The sequence below is a fragment of the Plectropomus leopardus genome, chromosome 11, assembly GCF_026936395.1.
Source record: "Plectropomus leopardus strain MGB_pleo_1.0 chromosome 11, ASM2693639v1, whole genome shotgun sequence".
Taxonomy (NCBI): domain Eukaryota; kingdom Metazoa; phylum Chordata; class Actinopteri; order Perciformes; family Serranidae; genus Plectropomus; species Plectropomus leopardus.
The window spans coordinates 20,177,085-20,194,955 of NC_142186.1; the positions used below are offsets into that span (position 1 = coordinate 20,177,085).

The window sequence follows — 17,871 nt, forward strand, 5'->3', positions numbered from 1 at the left end:
TCAGTGGTATAGGTTAGTGACGACGGGCCTTAGTGCAGGCTGTTAGAGCGGCCCTTTGGGCTCCTCAGTTATGAAGCACACACGCATATACCTACACACTTAAAGATACACGCACAATTATACATATATATGATGTACCAACCATGAGTTGGATTTTACAGTAGTAATATGTTACCTCGGCTATTGTTTTTGCAAAGTCCAGAGTTAAAAGAGAAAGTGATCAGGAGCACAGACAGTGCTGTGACAGTCAAAGTTCTACAATGTGACAACAAGCGTGCGAGCAGAGGAGCTGTCCACTTCACTGTCGAGCTGAAATAACCGCACATTTTTTACAGCATTTTTAGTACAGAAACCTCACGACTCACCACAACCACACTCCTCTTTGACATAGAGGCAACAGAGTATAGTAAATAAGAGAGATGAGCGCTGCAATACCTATCAACAAACAACACCATGGCCCAAAAACTGGCCAGCTACAGCAACGCACATAAACAGTTTGCCCAAAAACGAACATAGACACAATGAAACAGGTGCTCGGCGGCGACCTGACTCTGAAATAATAACAACTGTTGAAACAGGGGCACAGCGGCCACATGATAGCCCAAATCCTAGGGATGCATGATCACATCTGCACGTCATCAGTATAGGCAGATACTGGCTTTAAAATATTGGATTCGGCCAGGGTGCTTTTACTTAATTTGCATAATAAATGAATGTTACATACATGGAAAAGCATTTCATTTTATGTCTCAATCTGCTGACGGGTCATCATGATAAGAGTATGCATTATATGACGATAATTCCACTTCAGAAAAGACGAATGTTAGGTGGGAAAAAAGTGGATATATTGATATCTGTATTGATTACCAGCCAAATTAGTTGTTATATATCAGCATATCGGATATCAGCAGAAAAAAACAATATCGTGCATCCCTATAAATAACAGAGAAGAGAGCTGCAATACCTATCAACAAACAACACTATGTCCCGAAAACTGGCCAGCCACAGCCGCACACACACAATTTACCCACAAAAGCACATACACACAATAAAACAGGTGCTCGGCGGCAACCTGTCTCTGAAATAATAACAACATTTTAAACAGGGGCACGGCGGCCCATCAGTTACCCCAAATCCCAGGGATGCATGACATTATTGGCACAGTATTGGCTTTAAAATGAAATATCACAGTCGGCCAAAATGTTGATTTCTGCCGATATCACACAACACTTTTTTTTTTTTTTGAAAAAGTGAACATGTAAAAAACATAAACCCTACATTTAAGTTGGTTTTTTTGCACAATTAATTAATATTACATCCATTAAAAGCATTTTATTTAATGCCTCCATCTGCTGGTGAGCCATCACAATAACAGTATGCATAACATGATGTTAATTCCACTACATAAGAGATTTGATGATAATTTAAATTAGGTGGGGAAAAAGTGGATACACCGTTAACGATCGATTATCGGCCAAATGAGTAGTTATATATCTGCATATCGGATATCAGCAAACAATCCAATATCGTGCATCCCTTTTAAAACCCCTTGGAAAAGACACTTGTACTCACCTATTTGAATGCTTCTGACTCTGTCTCTGACTGTTTGGGCCTGCAACCGAAAGTAATTATCAATATATGTAACGCTTATCCAATGCTAGGAACAGCCAGCATCTAGGCCGACAAGGCTATTAGTTAGCTTACCATAATAGTTCACAGGCTGACTATCCACCTGGCAGAGACATTAATTTACTAGTACCCAACAACGTGGGCCTGCATAATACATGTATGCCTTGTCTTAAAATTTCTAACACAAGAGCCTAACGTTACATTTTCAGACCATCGTTATCCAGCTTGCTGCTAAAGTGGTTAGCCTACCTGCATGTTTGTTGACATACACTGAAGGCAGCGGCGAGGGGGTTAATCCGCGGCGCTGGCGACTGTTTGAAAGAAATCCAAAATAGCCCGATTTCGGGAGCTTTGCAGCCCTCTCCTCCTGTTCGTTTCTCTCTTATCTCTTCTTACATCCGCTTTGGTGTTTAAATGGCCCGACGGCTCGCTTCGCTTAGGTGCGCGTCGCTCCTCAGGCATTTAAGATTTAGCGCGTCACCTGGCGTGGGTCCTGTCGTCTGGTCACGTGATCAAACAGAGACTCAAATTTGGACTGGTGCACTAGAAAAGTCTTAAAGGGCTCTGATTTGGACAACAGCATGCACAGATTATCCAGTAATCAAGCATTTGCACAAGTCAAAAATACCAAAGAAAATATGAAAATATTCCTTTGATAAATAGTTTTCAATAGTTTATCCGTAGTTGTTATAATATATGTTATAGTTTGCTTAATAGCCTACTGACTGACTGACTTTTTTTTTAGGGTAGCTGTGGATCTGAGGTGTGGTGGATCATTCTTTGACCACGAGGTTGGAGGTTCTCAGCTGTTACAGTCAACATGTTGTAGTGATACTGGGAAAGTCACTGACCCTTAAATTGGTTTTGATGGCAGTTCCATCAGTGTGCCAGTGTATGTGAATGGCTAAAAACTGAGTAGCGGGTTGCACCTTGCACGGAGGCTTTAGTCATTAGCGTGAGTGTGTGTTTGTGTGAACAAGTGAATTTGACTCTTAGTGTAAAAGCACATTGAGTGGTCAAAAATGACTAGATAAGCGCTTTACAAGTGAAAGCCCATTCATTCCTGCCAAAAGTCCTGCATCACATGCTCCAACATGACACGGGGCCCAGTGCAGTCGTACAGTCTATACTTATGCCTCTGTGTAGGATTTGTAAAGGTGACACTGATTATTGTCATTTTAAAGGGCAATCTGAAAGTGAGAAGTATGTGCAGTTAACTTTACGGGCTCTTTTATTTGAAATAATTCTCTGTTGAAAGAAATTTGACTGATTGTTCAAGATTGGTTGCTTTTATCACTGTTTTTTAACCCCCTTAACTTAAAAAGCAAGGAAATATGTTACAGAATGCCCTTTTAAGAGCCAGGACACCTGCCACGTTTTTTACTGCTTTTAAATGGGAGGTCAAGTGCTGGGTGGTAGTCTTGTGTTTACTCTTAGCCAACTGTTAAGGGTGCGGGACAAGTTGTACCTGACAATGCTAAACCACTACAACTGTATCACAGTCTAACCAGAAATATTGAGTTCAGAGCTGATCCTCTTTCCTAGCATTATTTTAGTCATGTACAGCTCTAAGTACCTGCACTAAAATAATCAACACCTCCTCCATATTTATCATAGACTGATATTTGCAGAAGAAAGCAAAGTATCTACCAGCAGCCATTTGTTTTCATGTCACACAACATGCAGTTCACATTGCTGCACTCAATAAGTTAAATTTTATTTATCTCAGGATGCTTGTGTGTGGCGACAGTGTCACCCTTGCTTTTGAGTATAACTTCCACGTGTCTACATTGAAAACAACAGATTTGAGGACGCCAAAAATAGGGTATGTGTACGGGCCTTAAGTCTTGACAATTTTCGTGTTTTTACATAGTGGACCCTTTGTAGTTTTCAGTTTAAAATGGCAAGTTTTAAGCAGATGTAGATACTTTTTTTTTTTTGGAAAGTTGAACTCACATTTTAAAACTTGTGTGTGTGTTTTGCTTTGATGGTGATGATTACACCTAGCATCACAAGTCTTCTCACCCCCGGAGGATGCAGATCTGAATTAATTATATTGTAGCTCATTAGACCACTCAGGAAATTCATATTTACAGCTATCACACAAGAAAAACTCAAAAAGCCTGAATCAAAACAAGAGTTTGGAATACATCAGCACAATCAGTAATATGCTGCAAATCCTCTAAACCAGCAGAAAGAATCTATTAACGCCTTCAAAAACATTTGGTTCAAAACTCAAACTGTGTTGTCATTTTTAAATTAATACTTCAATAATAATAATTAGTTGTTTCTCAGGTAACTGGATGTGAATGAAAACCCTAAATGTCCTAAGGAGAGAGAAAAAACAAACACTGCTTCATTTATAATTTCTGTAAGTACTTAAAATCTTTTACTTATTTACTTAAGATCTAAATAGTTTTGAGGATTTAAGGAGGCTTGACACGACTGTGCAGGGAAACAGAAACCTGTAGACGACCGCAGCAGCACTTGCTTATGTTGCTCTGTGGTTTCTGTCAACATGCAGACAAAGCGCCTGTTTGTTTGCCAAGACACTGACATATGTAGTTTTTTCACCCCAACGAGCTCTGAGACTCACGTTTCTGCTGAAGAATGACCTATTAATGAACCATCGCCTAACCATCGAGTGCAACAACAAAACAAGCTGACACCATCACATTTTTAAAGCACAACGAGCTTCAGACTTTCAGAGTGCCTGAGAAATTATTTCACCTCTCAAGCTCATTGTTGGGAACAACAGCAGCATGGTGAAACCGCCTCACCTGTGTTTGCTTCTTTTGTTGGCAGGTCAAGTACCAGGTCAGTCTGAATGCAAGTCAGTGGTGTCACAAAGTGTCGAATCTCTGTTAAGCTCGTTTGATATGACTGTTTGGACAAACATTTATATATATATATTTATATCATAAAAATGATTGAATTAGTGCATAAGTCTCTCTTCTGCTCCTCCTTAAGTGAATATAAGTAAAAGTTATAAAAATGCGACCTGTTTTTGGATCATCATTTTTGTGTTTGCTGGTCTTCTTTGTCGTGTGCACTCCAATTGTGAGCGTCTGAGTGTTTTGCTTATCTTATCTGCTGTATTTCATCATCGCACTTAATAATCACTTCATCACACTTAGCTAGACAAGCGGTCGCCACAATCAACTAGATACTCCAAAGCTGTTGAAATCTTTTGTACTTGAGAGTGCATGCATTGTTGAAAAAGAAAAAAGAGTTTTAAAAAACAGCATTGTTAAGTGGAGTTTATCACATCAGGAGCCATCGATAAGTGTTTTGCATTATAAAATTGTGCTAAATTGACTTCCAATTTTATGCTTGAGGTTGTTCGAGTTTGCTGTCTGTTGCTCTCTGTCCCAGCTGTCACCGAGGCATACTAAACGCACATTTAAAGTATTTGTAGTTGACCCGCAGGTCTGCTCTGCACTTTTTTAAAGTTCCTTGTATGACACGTTGTATTAATGGCTCTGTCTTTAGCCCTGACAGCAACCCCGGAGGGACTGAGGGTTAGACAGTACCCTCCCTCCCTCAGTGTGATGCGGGGTGAAACGGCAACACTGTCCTGTCATTTCAAAGTTGAATCCCTCAAGTACGGGGTTCAGTGGTTCAAAATGAAACTGGACAAGCAGCTCATCCCAAAGTCATCGAGGCAGTCGGTTGTGGAGAAGAATCAAACGTCTTCCCTGGTGATCTCTGAGGTAACACTAGAGGATTCTGGGTGGTATTACTGCGAGGTGAATGTCCTGCAGAAAGACCCAGAGTGGGGCAACGGAACCGAGCTGGTCGTCTTGGGTGAGAAACAAATTGCTCCTTTCAGAAATTCATTAGAGTTGCTGTGCTTGGGTGATGTCGCCATGCTGGTAATTATGTCTCATTTGTATCTTTTTGTGCACCACAGCCGCAGCGTTTAGTGGAAAGCAGCTCAATACAGCGCAGGGGTGGACCATGCCTCACCATAACAGGAACGGCCAGGCTCAATCTATAAAAATTCAAGTCTTGTGAAATTCCCTCAGAGTTCATCTTTTTGCCTGAGCAGTTTCATGACAGATCTAGAAATAATCACCTCGGCACCATGCGCAGTGCCTTGTATTGATCTTGCCCAGGGAATTGAAACTCACCAGAAAACAAGGCAGGGAGGGATGGCCAAATTATTATGTGGAAATCCCTCATGCGGAAGAAAAGCATCCTTTTGCTTTTCTCTGAATGCAATGTTGCAGTCAACAAATGCTTTATATTTCATATTTTTACCCATTTTATTCTTGTTTAAGTGCTTAATTCCAAATTTACATTCTTACATATGATTTTAATTATTTTTTAAAATGTATTTAATATTAATGACTTTCTGTTTGCTGTAGGTAAAAAAACAACATTTACCAAGAATGACATAAAGTGCAAATTGTGGGTGTTAATCCCAAATTTCATCACAATTCAATATTATATCAACTCTTTGGACAGCAATACAATATATAAAGAAGTCTGCTACAACATGATTTTGACTTTGATTTTAACCCTAACCCTTTTTTTAAATAAAGGTGTGTCTTAAAGATAATGATGTATATTAAAGTTTCAACTATGCATCAGTAATATTAGCTTATTGGCCTTAAAAACAATATTTTGGTCTAGATTCTTGTTTAGAACACCTCAAGTGCAAATGGTCATTATAGATATTTGAAATAGTTGGAGAAATATAAGCAGTGAGAGTGATTGCAGGAAATTTTGGAATAGTGATGTAGTTATGCATGTTTTAATTTTTGTGCTCTTTTATATCCTTGTTCTTCATGTCTCAGAGGCTTTTGCCAATGCTCATTTTGTGCATCACGCATGCATGCTTTAATTTATGTGTTCTCATACTCTTCATCAACATATTTCCTCTTAATCCGACCTTGTTTTTAAATAAATGGCTGCATTATGACTAATACCACTACATTCGCTCTTTTTGTTTTTCTGTCCTATTTTCTCTTGCTGCATATCATTATTTGATGCTGCAATGACCCACTTTTACAGTCTGAATTATCTCATCTGACGTGTTTACTTTGTTCCTTTTCAACTGCTAGCACCACCTTCCACTCCTAAGATTTACCTTCAGATTCCCTCGGACCCCCAGACTGGTCAGTGGGCTCTCTTCTGTCTCACCGGGGGATTCCACCCCAGCGAGCTTACCCTCACCTGGACCTACCAGAGCACAGCGGCAAATATCGACCACCTGTCAGTCAGCAATTGCACCCTCCCTGCAGTTAACCCTCATGGTTACCTGTCTGAACAGCCGGCTGACAGAGCCCTGCTGTCCTCAGATTGGTTGGTGGACTCCAAGCTGCCGAACCATCCAAAGTGCTTCCAGGTGATGGACAGCCACAGCCAGAAAGCGTATCTCTTCAGTGTGTTTTTCCTCCCACAGAAGGAGTCATTGGAAACAGGGATCACCTTCACCTGTGGGGTGCAGGACCACCCTGCCATAACCACGGCTCTGACTGCCTCCTTCACCTGGGGTAAATAAAAAAGAGGAATCGATTTCATTTCATTTTCAAAATATTATAATTTTATATGGTAGAAATTTGTCTTGGAGGCAGTGGTGCAAAGAGCCGCTGACTGAATTATTTTTTTTCCACCTTTGATTTCCGTTTAGTAGTTTTCTTAAAATGATATCATAAATATTCTGCAGCATTAAAAAAAGGACTATATGCAACTATATAACAGCCACCAGTTTTTTTGTTTTAGAGAAATCATGTTTTTTCTTACATCATTTTGGTATGACAGCTGCTTCTAAATATCACAAATCACTGCAGTAGAAAATGAGGAGTCATTGCGAACTGAAAAAAAACAAACAAACTCTGGACGTACTTGCTGAATTCATCTAATTGACCCAGAATCTGAAAGTGAACTGATTTGAAATGCTGAATGCATTTTCAGGTTTATACAAAGTCTAACCTTTGGCTTCAGCTTGCCATTAGCCCGCTGAAATATTCATCCAAAGTTCTCCTTAAAAAGAATTATTGGGCACCTTGGGGCAGTGGAAACAAGTTGTATACACAACACTGACACATTATCTCCAAACGGCAACCTCCAGGGCTGAAAAAAGAAGCTATAGTACAAGTGTCAACCTGGGTGCAGTTCCTTGAATGGCCACTTGAGTTTTAAGTTTACTTTCCCAACTTTTCAAATGGTTATGGTCTCACTAGCTAATTTTAACATTCATGACAAGTGTATGGGCATAACATTTTTTATAACTCACCTGTTTAAATTTATTAGGGCTCGAATTTACTTATGTAAACATAAGTAACTTCGAGGTTGGGGCCCAGTGGCATAGTGGAAGTTGATGAGGTGGGTGTATTACTGGGGAGATGGGTGGGCTACCGAGATGGAAATAGATGTTCTTCCCTATATATTCCTATGTCTTTTTGGCTAATACTCAGGTATACTGCAAACAGCCAGAAAAGATGGTGGGTATGCCCCGTACACTTGCGTATACATTCCACTGCACCGCTGGTGGGGCTGTCTGTGAGGCGTCTCTATGGTCTTTAAGGTAGATCCACGCCTTGATAATCCAACTCCACGCCCTCTTCCAAATATGGCTCCAAAAAGACAAGCTGGCAAGAATCAGAATGTAATCTCAAGGTTTCAGTTGGTGACATCACTGTGGCTATATGTCAGTTTTTTTTAATGCAGTCTTTTATGATCTCCTTTAAAAATTGATAGTAACAGTTGATAATTTCCACATCCAGCAGCTATGGAGCACCATTAGCATTCATGTGGAGTTGTGATTTTAGCCTCTTGACAAAAATAGGTCAATTATTAACCCTCCTTTAACTCTTTAACTGTAAAACCCAAGACTATGCTCACTTGCTAGTTGCTCATTTTGTCCGTCTGCTGTATGGTGCTGGACAGGTACTATAAACTAAAAGTTGATAAAGAAACTAAAAGGTTTTTGATAATTCTGTGTGGATTTATCAGTACATTCATATTGTACGTCATTCGTCTAGTCACTCAATCCATTATTAACATAAAAGTATTGATCAGAGGAGCTCTAAGTTTTTATGTACACAGACTCGTTCCTTTGACTGTATAATCTCATGCAGTTGCTCAACTCTTGCACTGATAGAGATTTTCTTGCCTTAGAAGTGCTACAACTGCAATTCACCCAACCTTGTAGAAAATAAGCAGGACCGTTGCTTCTGGAAACCTGCATGTCCAAAACACTTCTCTCCACTTTGCTAGTCTACAGGCAACTTCTCTCCAAATAACGCAGTCTGTACCGACACAGAGTTCAGGGACGACAGGGCCTCACATACCACAAGCTGCTTGTTCAGTGTTTGCCCTACTTGACTGTTAATGTGGGTCAGACATCGATCATTCCAAGGCAACAGATTGCCTGCAATACTGCATACTTGAACAAATTAATGATTTTCCCAATCAATGTTTAAACACCTCTCCTCCCAGCGAGGAGGCGAATGTCCATCAACCAAAGCCAGTTCAACCTTCCTGATTTAATTCTGTCGTGCTCAATAACGTGATAAGTCAGTGCTAATCAGTGTTGCTCTTTCCTGTTTTTTTCTTTTCGCTCTACTTTCCAGATGCCTCCCCTAACGAGCTGATTGTGTACTTGAACATTCTCAAGATGTGTTTCCTCTCTGCAATGACCGCCATCTTTTTATTGGAAGGTAAATGCGAGTAAACCTCTTAGCATGAATTACAGGAAGTTGTTAAAAAAACGATATTTAATTTATGTCATCTTGCTCTCAACAGCAGTCAAACATTACTGTGTGCAGGGAAAATGTGAGTACAATATTCCTCTCTGCCTTTGGTAAACAGACACACATACGCATACACACGGGGCTGTTTTTTGTACTGCCTTATCCCTGTAACCTATCGTACATTGTTAGAAAAAAGTCAACACTGACGCAATAACCAATTATTGTCTTCCAGGAAATACAAAATTAAATGGGAGAGAAAACAAAAAAAGCACCGCCGGGTGCTCAGTGCCGCTGATCTCTGCAGGCCAACCTTTGACAAACAACATCGCACGAACCAAGTCGAGAGTCATCACTGAAAAACGAGAATTAACTCTGACTGAACAATTAATTCTGCACTATCAGTAAATGTTTAGTATAATCCCCCTCTCTCTGTATTTGAAAGTTTCTAAACCTCTTGCTGTATATTCTGCTTGACTTTCACATACTGTATATCCTCTAAATATCGATGCAGTGCTGATTTCTTTCTGCACATCAAAGCTGTTTATCTCTATAACTCTTTATCACTGTGGCGTGCTGACTAGTGTGTTTTTGGATCTGTTCATTGTGCCAGTGGCTGGTAGTTCGCACATCTTAGTCATTCACTTGGGGTCTGTGTGTCAGAATGAATGCTTCATGCATGATCCACCTGTCAAACTGATACAGTGATCAGCTCAACCTCCGCACAGGCCTAATCCTCACAAAACAGGATTACAGCCGATGCCAGTGCTTGCTTGTGTGATAGCATTGTTTACATGCTCGGTGTGTGGGGTAAGATCTTGATTCACGTGTTGGGGGAAGTTCATTTTAAATTTAGGTCTGCCCACACTGCTAAGTGCACCACATCTTGCCAGAATGAATGACCTTTAGATGATGTATCTCATAAAAAACTTTTTGCCTAATTTAGTTGCTAATGCTCACAATTAATCCTTCTTTTAAGAACTTTTACTATTTTTTACAAATGTTATTATGTATTAAAACAACCCAATCACCAGAAAAAAATGTTGCCATTGTACGTTTCTCCAACTTTGGGTATATTGCATGTGAACATTATTATGTAGATACATGAGATACACTGAAATGTAAATTCAGTGTAAAAACATCACTGTGGTTCGTGTGTTGTCAAGTTTGGGCACAAAAGCCATTTGGTTATAATTAGAAAAAAGTCCTGTTTTGGCTTAAAATACCCAGGTTTAATGGCACTATCCTGGCAGAAAACACAATGATTTAATCATAAAAAAAACAAACACTTTTTGGGGCTCTATTGCCACAGGAAAAAACAGCAACTGGTTGAAAAAAAACACCCACGTCTCGAGGCTGAAAAGCCACAAGGTAAATTATTGACAAGGTGATAAAACACACCCACATTTGGTGCCCAAAAAGCTGCTTTAAAAACAGAGACAGTTGGTTAAAAAAACACCAGTGTTTGGGGGCTAAAAAGTCACGAGAAACACAGCAATGATTGTGTTTTGTTGTTTGTTGTTGTTGTTGTTGTTGTTTGTTGGTCTCAAACGGTGGTAAGCAGCTCAGCAGGCGTCTCGCTGAAGTGTCATGCCATCCACCATCCCCTCAAGTCAGCTGATAAACTATGTCACTTTAAAAACGTTGATATGATATGTATGAACCTTAACCCGCACCCCAAACCCCTGAATGTACAATGCCTGCATTTTCTTCTGGTGACTGGGCTGATCAAAAAGGTATACATTTTAGACATTATTATCTTGTGATCAATTCTACATTCAGTCAGAGCAGTAGACATTTATACATACAGAGTTCACACTAGTCATTCACTCTTTCTGAAACAAAGTTATAACCATTACATGATTTGCTTATGAAAACAGTGCATCTGTGGTTCGTCTTTATGTTGTTACTTGTTTTCTTACTTTCTCATGTTCCCTGCACACAAATATTATCTGACTACTGCCTTTACAAAAGAATCTGTGAGTCATAAATTATGCAAAATACATGTGTTTATGATTTGCATATGAAAACAGTAATTCTGTGTTTTGTCTTATGTAATTACAACCCCTGTCGTACAGCTTTCAGACGTATATTTCATGCATTCATACATATATTCATACATGTGTGCTACTTTAGTGGCGCACATGCTTCAAACAGGACATATATAATCAAAAGACAGCATAAATGTAAACATGAGTAATCTGAAATCTGCACGTCAATAGTCACAGCCCTGTAAGACAAAACACAATAAATGTTCATATAAAAGGAAAAATGCATATTAGCCGCATCCAGTGTGTGTCTTTGTACAAAGCCCTGTCATTTTCATCACCTTCTTTAAGATCACAAATAATGAGCATGTTGTTACAAACAGACGACATATGCTATTCATGGTCAAAGCTTTATCTCTTATTGCTAAGAGGTGACGTCTGAAGCTGTTGCTTGGATATTCATTTTGTTGGCACAGCACTCCACAACACCTGACTGCAATGATGGAGATCTTATGAAATCCTGCTGTTATGTAAGAAATATTTTTTATTTGAAATATGACGGTTCAAAGTAGCCTGTCTCGGTGGCTTTTCCATCATGCTGCATAAAAAGCTGTTGTGGCCTGCTCAGACAGGCAGAAAGGTTTCATCTGTTGTCTTGTTTCCAAATAAGAAGTTCATCTGAGAGTCAAACAGAGACACGTTTCATTGTATACAGTAAGCCAAGTCATTTTCTCACGTGTAAAAACATAAACATGACATTAATTTCCTGCCTCCAGGGATGAAGAAATAAATTAGTCAAGACAGCTGCTCACAGCTTTCTTTGAGTCCGCCTAGATAGCATTGATCTCCTCTTGTTTGTGTTCCTTATCTTTCGCAGTCTTGTTAAGCCCCCCCCACAAGGCCCAGAGCATGTGACAGGACATGCACCTGTTTATACGTCTCTTAACTCCTTCCATTACACTACCCACAGTCTTTCTCACAGCAGAGGAGGAAAAGTAGAAAATGAGAGGGTCTAGACAAGCATTAAAGGTGCTGCACAGCAGAGCTTTGTCTCTCCAGTCAGGACTTTTCCATGTAATATAACCGACAATGTGAGAGACGTTATAGGGGCCAAAACATAAAGCGAACACCAGCAGTGTTCCTAAAGCCATGCCAATGGCCCGCAGCCGCCGGCGCCGGTCAATGTGCTGCAGCTTGGACAGAATCCTGATGAAGTTGATGTAGCAGAAACTACTTATCAGAAAAGGGATGCAGAAAAGTACCACGCAGAGCTCCAGACGCACAGGCAGGAGGACCCTCAGCTGAGCCTCTGTGAAATTCTCATAACACACTTCATTCCTGTTGTCACCACTGGCAGAGCTAGCTGAGTCATTTTGGCCTGAGGTGGCGTTTGGAGAGTTTCCAGAGCCGATAAAGGGCACGATGAACACGATGCTCAGGTGGAGGAAGGAGAAAATCCAGAAGAAGACGCTGGCGGCGACAGCATACACAGGTCGCCGCTTCAGGGTGTGCTGTATGGGGAAAGCCACACCGAGATAGCGCTCTACACTGACTGCGGTGAGGAAAAAAGTGCTGTTGTAGATGGTCATGTAGAAGATGAAGCCAGACAGCGGGCAGAGGGGGTAGGGCATGTCCCAGAGCATGTTGTTCATCACTTCCTGCATCTTAAAGGGCAGGAAGAGGAGGAAGAGGAGGTCGGAGATGGTCAGGTTGAGGAGCAGGATGTCAATGGGTGTGGGTTTCTGCCTCACTTTCTTGCAGAAAGTGTAGAAGGCGAGAACATTGGCTGGGAAGCCCAGCACAAAGGTAATGATGTAGACAGACAGACAGAGTGCGGTGTGGCACTCCTGCATGGTGGCCTCGATGGAAGTCAGTCAGTCAGTCAGGGATCAGGGAGTGTCACATTATGTCCTTGACTCTGGGGGGAATGAAAACACCACGGCACTGGGAGGTTTGATCTGTCAGGCGGTCCGAACCGCAGGAGACGAAGGCTTTTTATTGGGTCAGTGGCCTGGAACAAACCCAGTGAGACAGCGTGGTTTTCCTGTCCCTACCGATAAACCAACGCTCATCGTTTCCTCGAGGGCTTTGAGCTCTGCTGATAATAGAGAATGGAAAGAGATTATCACACTGTGCAGCACAGTATTTCTACCTACTGTCCGTTTGACACTTGGTTTAAAAGTGCGCCGCTTTACCTTTTCTACTTTTAATACATTACATTTTAGCTTACAAGCTGAATCAAATCAAATCAAATCAAACTTTATTTATAGAGCACTTTTCATACATTTAATGTAGCACAAAGTGCTTCACAAGTTAAAAACATAAAACATCTAAACATATAAACCAACCCCACCTGTGGACAAGGACCCCCCCATTCAGCTGAGACAGGGCGACCCCCACGACAATGCCCCCACAGCCAGAGCAAAAGGAAGAAGGACGAAGCCAAAGATAAACTCTAATTCCCTTTACTTCTATATTTCCTCTTAATGTCCTTCTCTCTTCCTACTTGAGAGTTCATTGTGGAGCTGAATTATCTCTTAATGAGGAGCCAGTGTTTGGGTTTGGCACATGGGTTTGTATACAAACCATAATGCCGTGTTATTGCTTCCTCCGTGTTGTAAATACAGTACAATGGAGCTTTTATCATTAACTTCCAGGCCTTGTTTTCAGTATATGCACAAATACTGGACATGTTGTTGAAAATGATGACCCTCATAAACATAATGACTTAACTACATCAGGAGTGAGAACGTCGAAGCTTTAGCTGGCACACCTCAGTCAATAAATCCATATAGAAATGCAAAATAAAGACTGAAGAAAATTTGTAGAACCTAAAAAACAGCATTAATTCAAGAGAAAATAACAGTTTTCAAAGCTTGTGATGTTAAGAAAAGTTTCTTACCCGTTATGTAATGAGCTGCAGCACCAAAAGTGAACGTGTGACAGTAACTCAGCTCTTATAGTCCAGTAACAAAGTGAGGGGGAGTTTTTTTTTTTTACACCGCTACAGAGGAATGTTAAGAAACCAAAGAAGTGCCACCAGCAACTTCCTCCTCGTCTGCGGTGGCGGCGTGTCAGTTTGCACCTTTTCTCACCACCTCAAGCTTCCTACTTTAATATAGTTTTAAAAGAAACCGCGTCAACAAAAGGAGTAATTGTGGCTTACCTTCTTCCACTGCGTGCTTCTTGGCACACCCACGTGTGGTGATTGCCCAACTGTTTTATTTGATCTTCTCTATTCACCAGCCTCCAGCTCCTACCTGTCGACCAGCACGTCCCCCTATTTACATGATAATCTAAACATCCAGCACAGATAATAGAAATTATTATTAGGGAGATACTGCTGCAATTTATCTCCCACGCTCACCAAACACGGTTTCCGTGGTAACAACTGGCCCTTTTGCAATATGAGTGATGCGGGCGGTCTCTGCAAGCCTGTCTGATCATAGGTTATTAAATCATATTTAGTTATCCGTGCCCACTGCCTGTACATGAAACGCCTCTTTATTATGAGAAGGAGAGGAAAAGGCATTTGACACAAAGCGATGACCTGCTGGCAGTGCACTCCCTCCCTGCACAACATGTGATGAGAGCAGCAGGGCCAGCTATATGGTTAGGAAAACAGGCACCAGTTGTTTGGATAGCCATATACTGTACACAGTAATAAAGATGCGGTTTATTTAAAGGGAACTGATGAGATTTTCTGCTGTGAGTTCATTCTGTATGTGGCAGAAAAACACCCAAAGATCAGCGACCTTTTCTGTTTTTACAGCCTAATATCACAACAGCAGGGTCAAGTTTCTATTAAATGGGTTAAACAGGTGAAAACCCAGGTAGTCATGGTTAATTTCACAAAGTGCGAGAAACAAGCTTTTGAAGTAATAATGACTCAGAGGTGTACAAAGAGCCCTTTTGATGTTGCTTAATGTATGTAAATCACTCCGAGGCACCTTCACTTGAGCTTAAACACTTGATTCCCATGTGTGAGTTTGGGATATTTTGTTTCCGTCTGACATCAGCTCGTTGGGTATTTGTCCCCGTTACCATGCCAGGCACTTCCTGCCCCTGCTCTTGATCTCATTCAAACAGCTTCTTTCAACTTCTTACATGCCTCTGCACCCCAGACGAGCGACCAAAGAATAAAATGTTTGAGTTTCAGGCGCTGTGTGCTCCTGTCTGAAATCATCACATTTGTATTCCACACATAAATGTGGATGATCACATTGTATTATGCAAGCCGTTGTGTTCCACTGTAAGAGCTGTTTTTACAGAGTGACATCAGGGGTTTTCTAAGATGCTGTTTGAGCACAAACTTTCCTGTAATGCTTGGTGATGTTTCATCACTCCAGGACAAACTTCTTCAGCAATTAGCCAGAGACAACTCACCCTCCTGGCAAGAGACGGAGGAGCAAATCAAAAGAGAAATGTAGACAGAAGCCCATTTTTGCACTTTCACATTCCATATTTTACTTGTTCTTATCGTCTAAAATGATATCAGAGGCAGAATAGCATTTTTCACGAGTCTATTAAAGTTGTCTCCACTGCCAAAGGAAAACTTTACATTATGCACAGAGCTGAATGTGTAATATAAAGCATGCTAGGCTAGATCATTAAATATTTCCTCTTTTAGTTAATAGATATAAAGGAGGAATACTCAGGATTAAATGACATCTGGCAGTTAGGATTGCTCATTGCAAACAGCTGAAACTTCTACTGTTTGCCAAGTGTGAACTCCCTGGTTGGGATTCCTTCAGGGTTCATTGTTCAGGAGGTTTTTACTGAAAGGCAAATTATTCACAGAGGTCTCTTTCTCCCTATAACAGATGACGAGTGACCATTAAGACCGGTATAAAAACACTGAATAAAGCTGTTTCATGTTAAGAAATCTTTGTGTTTCTGATACTGTGATACTGGCTCATTGCAAGGGGCTGACACGAAAACAGTGAAAATTCAAATTGCTTGATTTAGAGTCAGTGGTTGGTTTGTCCACTCTGAGCTACAGTAGAAACATAACGCTGGAAGATGGCAATCTCTCTGGACGAGGACCTGCTCTCTATGGACATATAATTGGCTCATAAAGTAACAAAAACACAGCATTGTGATTATACACTAAACATATAAGTACTTATATATTATATATAATATTCCATGTCTGCCAACATATCCCCCTAAATCCTACACATTGGACCTTAAAGTGCAAAAATTAATGTCAATGTCAGCAGGAAGAGGTGGAGCAGTGCTGAAGCAAGGATTTTGGAAGGAATGAACTTCTCCCACCCCCAGACTCAGACAAAGTTTGGATTTTTCATATCATCCAGATACTGCTCAGTGAAAATATAATGGTTCAGCTATTTTTTAATGCACATTTTCTTTTCATAACATGAAAGTCCAAACGTAGTTTCAAATTCACCCTGCCTGAAAAAAAACAAAAAACATTCTAATGGGTAAAAACTGACTATTTGTCTTTATAAAGGCCTGGAAACACACACTGACTTTGTGGTGATTTGCCTCCTTTTGCTGTATTCTTTCTGTGTCTTTTTTGCTCATCTCTGTCTCTTTTCGGATGTTTGGACTCCTGTAGTTATGTTGTGACGCTTTTTGGTTGTTTTGACTCTTTTTATAGTTATATTTTGTCTTTTAGTAGTCTTTTTGTGTCTGCTTTATTTTTTTGCCCCATTTTGTGGTTATTTTGTGTCTCCTTTGGGTATTTTTGTGTCTCTTTGTAGTCCTTTTGTGTCTTTTTTGGTTGTTTGGTTGCTTTTTTTTGTTTTTTTTTGTGTCTCTTTGCAATTCAGTTGGTATGTGTTAATGTAAGTGACATTTTGCAGATGAACTTTGGGCCCCTGGGCCTGTGCCCAGCAGGCTGGTGTTGGAGAAGCTGTAGTTATAGAAGCAGCAGCAGCAGTACTAGGTCACTACAGGGGGCACTAACGAGCCTTGTGGCAACAAACATGGCTGACTCATCCTTCCTGTTGCGTTATGTGTGCTTATAAATGCACAAAATAAACAAAGATGGAGACAGTTGTTGCAGGTAGGTTTGTAAAGGGGATTTAAGGGCCTTTCCCCAGCAGCGCCAGACAGGTTGAGTGGTGTGAAAACAGGTTGTGAATGGCAGCGGCAGACCCACAACCCTGAGGTGCTTTTCAGAGTTTGGGACAGTGGGAATGAAGTCAGACAAAGCTGATGCAACAGGACGATATTTGTGAAAGAGCACACAAAATAGAACAAGGACACGGCTCAGATGCACAGCGTTGAGGTACAGAGAAAAGCCTGCAGAGCAGAAGTCTGTGGTTACTGAAGCAGTAGGAATAGAATCATACATTAAAAAAGCGACGAGTACAAAGCTTATTGTTGTGCTGATGTATCAGGTCCCGAATAAAAGAAACAAACTGCAGATGCAGGTTCCTCTCTCCACATCCAAACAATCCATAACACATCTTTTCTTCTTAAGTTTTCCATCATTTTGTAATTTTAAGTCAGTGTTATTTATATAGTCAATCACATTTTGCATCTGGGGGCTTTAAATTTGTACAGCATACAACACCCTCTGTCCT

At 40.6% G+C, this 17,871-nt stretch overlaps 2 protein-coding genes and 1 long non-coding RNA gene across 4 annotated transcripts in view; 1 reads left to right on the forward strand and 2 right to left on the reverse strand.

Annotated features, from left to right (window-relative positions):
* The window catches only part of LOC148188249 (uncharacterized), a 158,244-nt gene extending 156,103 nt beyond the window's left edge, over positions 1 to 2,141 (reverse strand). For both annotated transcript variants that reach the window (XR_015777908.1, XR_015777907.1), the window contains exons 1-2: positions 1,879 to 2,141; positions 1,573 to 1,612 (exon numbers count right to left, since the gene is read on the reverse strand). This is a non-coding gene — a long non-coding RNA (uncharacterized LOC148188249). The remainder of the gene's footprint in view (positions 1 to 1,572; positions 1,613 to 1,878) is intronic.
* A 1,960-nt stretch (positions 2,142 to 4,101) lies between these two features.
* Positions 4,102 to 11,605, forward strand: LOC121946280 (signal-regulatory protein beta-1-like). Its single transcript, XM_042490782.2, has 6 exons — positions 4,102 to 4,446; positions 5,122 to 5,436; positions 6,699 to 7,130; positions 9,213 to 9,299; positions 9,385 to 9,414; positions 9,565 to 11,605. Coding segments are annotated over exons 1-6 (921 nt in total). The 5' UTR covers positions 4,102 to 4,391; the 3' UTR covers positions 9,567 to 11,605.
* A 3-nt stretch (positions 11,606 to 11,608) lies between these two features.
* Positions 11,609 to 14,254, reverse strand: LOC121946222 (free fatty acid receptor 2-like). The gene is made up of 2 exons (XM_042490712.2): positions 14,220 to 14,254; positions 11,609 to 13,415 (listed from the first exon to the last, which is right to left on the reverse strand). Exon 2 carries the CDS (start codon positions 13,168 to 13,170, stop codon positions 12,148 to 12,150), a length of 1,023 nt encoding a protein of 340 aa, XP_042346646.1. The 5' UTR covers positions 13,171 to 13,415; positions 14,220 to 14,254; the 3' UTR covers positions 11,609 to 12,147.
* Between the last annotated feature and the right edge of the window lie 3,617 nt (positions 14,255 to 17,871).